The sequence below is a fragment of the Neospora caninum genome, chromosome VIIa, assembly GCF_000208865.1.
Source record: "Neospora caninum Liverpool complete genome, chromosome VIIa".
NCBI classification, from domain to species: Eukaryota; Apicomplexa; class Conoidasida; order Eucoccidiorida; family Sarcocystidae; genus Neospora; species Neospora caninum.
The window spans coordinates 1393333-1403738 of record NC_018393.1 but is presented as its reverse complement, the minus strand read 5'-3'; the positions used below and the strand labels follow the sequence as shown (position 1 = coordinate 1403738).

The 10406-nt window shown below is 51.8% G+C and overlaps 1 protein-coding gene across 1 annotated transcript; it reads right to left on the bottom strand.

Annotated features, from left to right (window-relative positions):
• Nucleotides 1-1814: 1814 nt before the first annotated feature.
• On the bottom strand, nucleotides 1815-2684 carry NCLIV_020910 (conserved hypothetical protein; the record flags this gene model as incomplete). Its single annotated transcript, XM_003882287.1, has 1 exon — nucleotides 1815-2684. One exon carries the CDS (start codon nucleotides 2682-2684, stop codon nucleotides 1815-1817), a length of 870 nt encoding a protein of 289 aa, XP_003882336.1.
• Nucleotides 2685-10406: the final 7722 nt, after the last annotated feature.

The window sequence follows — 10406 nt, the reverse complement described above, 5'->3', positions numbered from 1 at the left end:
AGTTGAATAAAGGAACAGAACCTGCCAAACTTTCGTCACAACGGACAGCTCCTCGCCGTCCTTACCTTGTTCGCCAAAGGTGTGGAGAAAGCCGCGCAGTGACGGACGGCGTCAACACGGAGTCCAGACGGGCTTTTAAAAAGAACGTTGCTGAGTTTCGGTAGAAATGTGAAGCACGTAAACAACCTGTATAGGCTTGCGACCTTCAGTTGCGCGGCGCGCCGCGGTTCGGAGGGAAAGGCAATTGCTCAGAAGGGGCTGTCCAGAACACGAACAGTATCGATCCGCTACGGTAGCAAAAGGCGGCTGTCTACGACGATACTAAACACGACCACTTGTCTTGCCGGTAAATATCTCTGCCACAACCGTTGCGTGAGAGAGAAAACATTGGCAACCCCGCGAACGATGTGTCGGGTTGATAGACAACAGGCGGTCTCCGACTGAGTAGACAAACACGGCACCGCCAATGCGACGACGCTGCCTACGTCAGCGAAAATGGCGACACGAGACACAGAGAGGTTACGGTGAGGGAGAGCATTCGCATCTGATTCACGCCGGTTTGGTAATCAAAATACACTTGAATTATTTTCAGCTAGAGCCTTCGAATGGAAGCGCCCAGGGTGGTAAATCTCAACCGTACAGGAGAGAGAAAGTGTTAGAACGGCACTTGGTGTGTTGGTGTTGAGAGACCTTTCAGGCAAGCCAAAACCAGGGAATTAGTTTTCCCGTTGCCACTGGGGACAGACACCAAATATCTACAGCACCCTGTGCCACCAGAACGGACCGAAAATAACCACACTACGCGCCGATATCCACGTGACAGGTCGAGTCACAAACCAATGCAATTCGGGTGGGGACGGAACGTCGATGGCACACTCGGACAGTGTCTCGATGCCTTCGGAGTGCCATCATGTGCTCGATGGCCCATCGAGACAACCCGGGACTATCTCTTCCTGGGTACAGTGTCTTCCGAGTTAGTATTACGTGTCTCACGAAACATTCGGATCCCGGAAACAGGGACACCAGCTACACGCTGAAGCGTATACATGTGCTATTGTGGGAATAACAAATTCATTCCTGGAAACGGGGAAGGATTGGTTGTCCCTCTTCTGCTCCGGCTTGGCAATAGCCAATGGAAACAGGCGACTCACGCTGTCGATCAACCGTCGATCTCAGTGGCTTCAGGACAGGCATGAGGTGCCCAGCATGTGTGATATGGCGCTGCTCAGCCACGTGCAATGAGAGATGGGCGCCGAGACCCAGGCACTCTTTCTCTTTCGTGCTACCCCACTGGGTTCGTTCAGCCGGGTTTCCTCGTTCATCTCACACCACCAATATTTGCAACGACTATGAAGCCTGCTCAACCATCAATTTCATGTTGCGTGTGAGCACCGGATAGCTACACATACGCCCTCCAGTCTAGCAGAGTTGTCACCGTTCCGCTGTTGCCGATTTACACCTGACCAAAAACTCGTACGGGTACAAGCGAAACTGCAAGTGCGCCGAACCAGAGTAGTTTTAGAGCCCCACAAGATGCCCAAAACGGCAGAGACGAACCGTCAGGTGAAAGTGTACGTTACCGCATCGAAATTGAATGATCACACTGATCCTACAAAACAACAGTCGTGGCCACTGTCAGAGTGTGCATGGAGGTTTTATTTATCCGCTGGGAGAATACTACTGTGTGATTCGCCAAGCGCCTTTCTCACGCCACGTTCGCGTCCCTAAGCCTTCAAACCATCAATAGCCCCTTTTTCAAAGACAAACATGGTAGTCGTCAAACACGGAATAATGCAAAATGATGATTTGTCATGTTATTTCTTGCTGGCCAGCAAGGCATCGGCCCACTTCTTTGTAGCCGCTGCCTCTGCTGCGGCCCTTGTCCAGCGCGTCAGGTCGTCCGGAGTGCCGTACTTTTTCATGTTGTTCACGGCAACAAGTACACGATTGGTATCCTTTGCTATACGCATTGCTGTGTCCTTGAACCACCTGCCAACTTTCGGCGTGTTAGGTCCCGCCGGCAAGGGATGGACCATTGCTGCCATCCGTCGATATTCTGTGCTCGCCGCTTTCCACAGGAACTCCGCTTGTAACGCATTTGCTTGCTCCATTGCCATGCCGTACATCTCGTCAGACATATCTTCACTGCGCACTAATGATCTGATCCGTCTCATCTCACTCTGAAGCGCCATCCGTGCGGCTCCACCGTTCGCGTCGAGATATCGCTTGTTGAAGTCGTCCAACATCAACCTTTCGATCTGTCGCAATGTTTTATCCACATGCTCTTGGATCTCCTCAGGCGCAGCAGGGAGTGTATCAATTAGGGAATCTGCAGCGGAGGAGACGCGTGAGAATAGCATCTTGAAACCCGAGGCTAAAACCACGAGTGTGGTGGCCAGCAGCACGGCTGATACTACAGGGGGTACCGCAGCTGCTGCACGCTTCCGACGGGCAGTCTGATGCGTCCTTCGACTCCTGACGAGGTGACGCCTCTCCAGAGGCACAGCGACTTCGCTGGTAGACTCGGAAAAATCCGCCGTCTTGGTTTCTTCTGTAAGATGACCATTTAATAGCTCCAATTCGTCGAGCGCGGGAGCCTCTCCCGCGGCATTAGCTTCCAGGAATAAGGTTTGCGTGGGGGCCCCTGGCGACCCTCCGTTTGCTCTATTTGAAAATGCCATCATTTTGCTGAGTCCATAGAAGGCAAGCAAGCGTCAAGTCGACACTCGGAACGAGACAAAGGCGGACTAGTGTTCCTGTATTTTCCAGAGTCTGGAAGTACAAGTTTTCGCGCGGCCGCCCGACCCACTCAGGCACATTCCTCGCCCTGCAGTTACTCGTTGCTCCTTGACAACCCACAAGCCTAGAAGGAGAAACTTGAAGGGTAGTCCTATGCCACATCCGATATTCAAGACGTAGTAAACGTCAGGTTTTTTCTCTTCTTCGGTTCACGGCGGAACCGACATCGAGGCTTGAGGTCGAGCACTTGCTGCCGTGGAAGCAGGGACTAATGCAGCTGACTAGGTCGTCACCTCGGCGCTGCAAATGACACCGGCACAACTGAAAAAACCATAGGCATTCTCTTTTGCAGTTTTCAGCGCTTGCTTCGTTGATGCAGTACGATGTTCCGCCGGCTGAGGACGGGAAACAGTTGCGGCTGCAAGCACACCACAGCGGGTCGCTGAACACACCGCCTCCCGGCCGCTGCCTTGGAATACATTCGCCTCCCGCGCCAGTTTCTCCCCGCTTCTACATTATTTTGAGGGAGGTTCCCCCGAGAAAAAGCGAACCAAGATCTGTCTCCTCTCCCTCTTCCGGAGTGGGCGCTTAGCCCCCGGAGGGGAAAATGCTACAGTCACGCCTCAAAGGATATGCCCAGCTCGACGAGCTGCGGCGGACCCCCTCGCTCGTGAACGACAGGATTCGTGCAAACAGGAGAGCCTCGCAAGGTGAGGACAGTCATGAAGCAAAAAAGCCGAAAAAAAGGTGCATCGAATACGCCCAGACCGGATGGGCCTTGTTCAAGTGCCCCAGGAAGTGTCGATTCTGTTGTTGAGAGACCAGCCACAGCGGGCCTTCCGTTGTCTTCCCGGTCGCGAGCCGCCCCGCAGATGCAGGAGACGCCGCGGGTGAGCGAAGTGTCCCTACTTTCCCTAGGGGGCTAGGCTGCTATATTTGTATCGCCTTTCTTCATTGAGTAGGCCGGAACGACCCATGCCAGGCAAAACAGTGGAGTGCAGAGAAGAAATTCCGAGCGAAGGACAGTCGACGCTGAATTCCTGCAACTGGCGGCATTCCAACGCGTCCGCCGGGGTAACGCCGCGCGGCACACAATTCCACCGTATGGAAGTCAAAAGCACGCACGCCCTCCGACAGACTCGACCGCGTACATGTGGATTTGGAGAGCTTCCTCCTTCACTTCTGCCTCCTGGAAGAAGGCAGCAAAGGCGTTTTTTCTGCGGTAGCTGCGCGGAACCCGTCAGCTTGCTAAGATAACACACAACTGCTCCGCTCGAAGGGGCCGTGCGAGTGACGGTGAACGGCTCTGAACTGCTAGCGACTGAAGACCGGATGCACGAAAAAGTCGATTCGGTGAGGCACACTGAGCAAAAAGAAGTGCTAAGGCATACAAGTATCCCACCCGCTGCGGGAAGATGCATTGCGAGAACGCGTCTTCGGCGTACACTCGTGCCAACCTCGCGAACCAGTTTGGCCAGCGTGAACCCATCTCCCGGGTCGCCGGCCGCGATTGAATCCCTGTATATATAGAGTGTCCCTGAAATACTCCGGATTGTTATGACAAGAAGCGGACCAAGCCACAACTGCAGCTGCATCGATTTCTAGTGTTTGGATTCCGTAACAAAACACTTTCGATCGCCCAGTTTGCGTTGTGACGCCAAAAGGCTTTTCCAGCACTACCGCGTGCCAGCGGATTTTACGCGGGAGACAGGCCCTGATGTTGTTGGGTGTCGGAACCGTATAGCTACCATTGAATGGAAACCTTTGGTCAGTAGTTAGGGACTGTTCTGCTTCAGTATGCAGGGTGGACTACAAAAAGTTGCCTGATTGGTTTTCCGCAGCAGTCCTTCTCTCTGCTCTGGTCTACGCACAGAATCCTAGGGATGATTGACATAACCGCCCTAATTGCAGCGTCACCGGGTCCTACGTGGTAAAATATCAGCAGTCAGTCATTGAACACCTCCATTTTTTTAATGAAAAACGAGTCCCCAATGGGCCTTTGGCTGTTGACGTCACAAGACACCCGCTGTTGCTGGAGAAAGCGCAAAAGGGCGTTCATTCCCATGACTGCACGACCAAAGGCAACGAACTTCTTGTCAAACGCCTCCAGCGACTTGAGGCTCACGTAGAACTGGGTCCCTGTTCCTCCCGAACGGCAAGGGCACATGCCCAGCACTCCTGATTCAAGACAGCGGTGAACACTCAAGGGGCCGTGACGGAATTTGTAGGAGTGCCGCTTATGGAGCTTATTCTGACCATTTCTGTCTCTCTCTAAATGAAAACATATATGAAGGTACGCATACATATATCTTCAAAGAAAGTAGAGAGAGCGTATAACCTGCACGTTTTTTCTTGGCGTAGCTTCATGGGGTTAAGAAAAAAGAATGTGGTGGTGTCCGGTCATGCTTCTAGGTGGCGCTGTGCTGTCCCTTGAAAGATGTGCTGTGCACGCATTTTCAATGTGGAGGAGAGGCTGACCATTTCGAAAGTCCAACGAACAACATTGTATCAACGGTAAGCCATCTTCTCGTCGTGCCGATCACACAGGCCCTTGAAGGCGATAGCCTTCATCACATTAGATATGGTTTGCTGTTTCCAGTCGACTTGACTATTGGTTGCAGGCGACTCCTTCGAAAACGTCAGGGAAGTAGAAGACGCGGGCCATCTCAGGCCTTTGAGTGAATGGTGTGAATCCAGTACGAACAGTCAATGGATAACTACAGTCAATTCAATGCGGCTGGGTAGTGCTACGAGATGCACACCTGTTGAGGGTTTGGTGTTGGGGCGAGCGATTGGTCCGGAAGAACCTCGACGGAGTCTTCGGAGGTGGACGGTCATTTGATACGACCATAGTGTGCAGGAAAAGAATGACTCCAAACATCTGCGGCTTCCACACAGTACTGAATGTTGTTCATGTCGCTAGGGGGCAGCATAACTTGCTGTTCGGTTCTCCGTGAACATCTGAATACCACGACATATCCTCACCTGCACCGTCATGAGCCACCACGAAGTTCTCTGGTGATGAGTAAACCGAAACAGTACCACTGTGCGCCCCGCTACCATCGACAAGGTCACCTGTTTTGAGCAATACGCGAGACATTCAGCAGCACAGCCTGTGGTTGGTAGCGGCTGGTTGACCTTAGGCTTATCCCGGCCTGCAGGCGGGAAGGCCGATACAAGGCGAATGCTGCATTTAAAAAGGGAAACATTGGACCGAACGACCAAGGGGCAACCCATAAGTTACTGTTGTCACATGCCAAAGACTTACCAGTTTGAATCCAACCTCCAGGGACGAGCCGATGTATTGGACATCCATCGTAGTGGCCACGTTGAGCCAAGTTCAAGAACGCGGCACTTGTTTTGGGCACATGCTGCTTGAAAATCTCAAAAAGCACGTCCAAGCTGTGCACGTTTGCGAGCGGCAATGCTTCGGACCCTCCAGGGTCCGCTCTCAGTGCAGACCATTCTGAGAGCGGGGAGCGTATGCCGAAAGTTATTCGGCAGAAGGCATTCCCAGAGGTCTTAATGACGGAGCTGATCTTCTCCGCTGTTACTCTTCCGATGTCGTCCTCCCGCGCTTTATCATCTGGAATTGCCGAAATCACGCATTCGACGTGGAGCCAGAGTACGAAAAAAGTCGGGCGGTCTAGGTGGCTTACGCAGCGAAGCTTCTTGCCTCACCGGAAAACTCAGGACAAGACGCTCTTCAGCGCTAGAAGCTGGGTGCAACCTATTCAGGTGTTGTGCGCCCCACCTAGGACGGGGAATGGCTCACACGTGACTCGTATGTGACTGAAACCAATGCAGAGGGTTGGTACAAACTGCTCGAGATGGCAACGCCTGGCAAGCCATCGAGCAAGCGTGCCATATGCACTAGGGCAGCTGCTGACACATTGGATAACGAGCAATTAACCGAATGGCGCAGCGTTGGTCTTGCATAACCGCTCCCTGGCCACCAACTGACCTTCTCCCGGTAGAGGCCCTTGGTAGAGAAACTCAACAGACGCCCATTTCAGGATGTCGTTCCTTGTTCTGAAGTAGAGGACTGCCTGGTGTAAAACACAGAGCACGGCGGAGATCGCTCCACTTTGCTGATACCGGGTTTTAAAACCAAACGGGTGCGATGCATCGGCCTTCTGCTAACTCGGCACCTGAATGCGCGAATGCGCACTGAAAGGCTCAAAAACATGAGCAGGACAAAGGCGTTCAACTCGGGGCACAGTCCACTGTTATCACGTTTTGCTGTTCACTGATTTCTCGTGTGATACTACGCCTGTTATCTGCGGATTCAAAGAACCATACAGCGAAACCCCACTGGCGCCACCTAACAGGATCTGGCTGAGGAATCCTTCCAAACAGGGCATGGCCCTTCGAGTAGCTAGGTTTGGATGCGGTAGATGGTTGAGAGAAATGGAGCGAGTGATGTACTGCCTCTGCAGTCCCGCCCTCCAGATGTTGAACCTCGTCACAGTTCACCACTTCCAGTGTTGCACTTCACTTGACGATCGCTGCGCATTTACCTCAGCATTCTCCGAAAGGTAACTAAAGTGTTTTATACTTCCATTAGCCCGGACGCTCTGCGCAGGAAATTGATGCCTAGCGCGATCGACCTGTACATTACTCCATCATTATCTATATATTAGCATATCAATATTATATAGAGAGAGATAGATGGATCGGTAGGAGGAGAAAGATATTAGCATATCCATCTTTCCCTCCACTACGCGGAAACCCTGCGTTTCCTTTACAAATATATATTTTCATATATATATATATATATATATATATATATAGTGCGTACGTATGCAGTTTGTATTTCGAGTAAGGTAGAGTGCTTTGTGTAGAGTCATTATGACCAACATGCTGTTTACACAGAAAAATCCATAGGGCGTGTGAAAATAGATGACGACTCCACACATGGCTTCTGGACCATATACGCACAAAATCTTCGGTACGGATTTCTCCGTACTTCGCTTCTCGAGCATCGGTCAGTGGTGCGTATCGAACCCTTTCAAAGGCGGCAGAGACATCAACAACCGGCCAGAATTGTGAGAGTTCGGCCGGTGAAGCGCTTGCAGTTTCCCCCTATGCGACCAGATTATTCCACGATCCCAGATGGTTGTAAGCGGATTGTGCTTCTTTTGCAGAGCGACTGTTTCGCCCATCTGCGAAAGACACTTACGCCATCGTTCGCGACAGCGTACAGCAACCATTCCGTGCTGGGGTGCTTCAAAACATCGCCGCCGAGCTCGGTCGCTTGCTCCTTGATGAGTCTTGCTGCTGTTTCTTCGAATTCCTCCTTTGGGCAGGTGAAAAACAGGAAAGCGGGCACAACTTAATTGACTGGAGAAACCCGATGTAGGGGACGAGGGGCAAAAGGCAAGGCAGCACGTGAGTTGACACATTAGGTCGCGCTTCCCGGCAGTCCAAGAGAGACGCACAAACCTACTTCCAAAAAACGAGCTCAAACCCTTGAGTTCTATGTACGCGGCACGGAGCGGCCTCCGGGGATGACGGTGAGGGCTGCCAGCGTACGTCAACAGAAGAAATCATTTTCCGTCTCGTACTACACATCATTGGATAGAGATCTGCCCAACTTGGAGAGGAACTCTTGGGAACTCGTGTGTGCCTTGTTCTACCGTTTGAGACGGAGGCGGACTGTGAAAGGATGTGTTGACAGACACTGCGGGTTACAGCAGTCTGGCGATTCAGGGTTCCTGGAAGAGCCGATTACGCGTGGCCTGCATATTTCAAGCTGTTTTCTCATAGTATCGAAACACTCAATGAACGGATTTTACCTGGCAGCAAATTTCTACTGTTGGTGCGTATGTGTTCGCAATCCACTGCACGATCTTCCTGATCGATTGGAAGTCCGTACTGCTGACATTGCCGAGCAAGTGGAACTTCAGATGCGTTTCCTCTGAGGGAAATCCTTTTCCATGCGCCAGTGAGACTCTTTTGGCGTGCGTTAGGTTGCCGGATTTCTTTTCTTGTCTTGACTCTGTCACTTCTCGCGACTGCGATGCCGCAGCCTGGACGGTAGATTGGGCACGACGCGGGTGTGGACCCGCACGGGGGTTTTGTGCTACGTGCATCGCTCACCGTTCCAATCGATAGTGACTGCAATAGAAAGAAACTGAGACTCAGGAACGTTTACAAGTCGAAGCTCGGTGTGCGGCCGCATGCAGGGCCTTTCACTGGGTTGCGCGCTCCCACCAGACGCCTCGCCGGTGCTACAGGAAATGCGCATTACAACAGAAGCCAGCTGCTGGCCGCCAAAGCAAGCACATAGAGTTCTGTCGCTTCCGAGTCGTAAGGAATGACGCGGCCTCGCGGTCCGTTCTGGGTGGCCTGCTGCTACAATAGAACAATCTGTTCATCTGGGCTGGGGGGTCTCGCGTGCATGCACAGTGTCAGTGGGTGTTGACTTCCAAGTGTGTCTACCATCTCCACAGATGGCTATGATGAGGTTCACAATTAACTTAACATCAGTCCGTTTCCTGTTGAACGCCCCACCAACTTCAGCTGCCTCATTTATAGGCGTTGTGTGTTTGCAACAACACACGCGCACGCTGTCGAAGTACAGCACGCGCGGTCTTCAGGGCTTGCGCTACAGACTGTTGAATGCTATTGACTTCTTTATAGTCTCGACCATATATGGATCTGACCTTGTACGAAACGCTCCGCTTTCCCAGCGGTTCTTCTATACTCGAAATCTCGCCTGTTGTCCAGGTTGGTCTCCGACAGCTTTTTCCTTTCTCGGTACATATCAGCCTAAGGAAAGTTGTGTTTTGGTGTCCGATATCTTGTCAGATTCCGGCGAACCAAGCTTTTCTATTCTCCATCGATTAACCGTGATGGCGGATCTATGAAGCAGCACAACCATGTGAATCGCAACTGTACGAATACCGCGGTACCTATTCGCTGAGGAAAATACTGGTCATCTTAAAAGGCAACAGCAAACACGAGAAACGAGGTACAGCCAAACCCACAGCTCGACTTCTTGTTTCCTTGTAACGGAAAAGTGCGCTGCTCACGGAATTTCACCCAACCTCAACGAGAACCCTCTAGTGCCCTCGATGTTTCCGTCCCCTCTTCACCTCGCTGCAAAGGTGGAGAGAAAGGCAGTTGGTGTAGGGCCCCCTGCAACTGACAATCGTCCCGCGCATGTGCTCGACAATGTCAACTCTCAACTGGACACTCGATCACCTTCCTGCCTGGGTCATGCTTCCACTTTAGTATTGCATAGAACTGGTCTAAAACAGCTACAGCAAATCAATTGCATCACCTACTGACTTTCATTCGCAGACCACTCTGGAGACAAGCAAATGATGGGCGGCCAAAAATCGTACATTGTTGCAATGACAGACGTTGTGAAACTGCACAAACGGGCGCCACTGCCGCCCGAAAGTTCACAATTTCTCTTGTGATCATTCATAGAAAACACTTGAGGGGAGAATTCGCACACAAACCGGTGATTTAACTGATGTCTTCATCAGACAATAACTGTACGATAGACACAAAACATATACACAGCTGTGCCCCGCTGCCCGCGACGATGATAGGGAATGTATCAAACAAACCGTCCGGATAGTGCTGCTGGGGGACACCATCAAACAGTCGCCTGCTGATACACTATATATACAGCAAATGGGGTCTGCTACGGA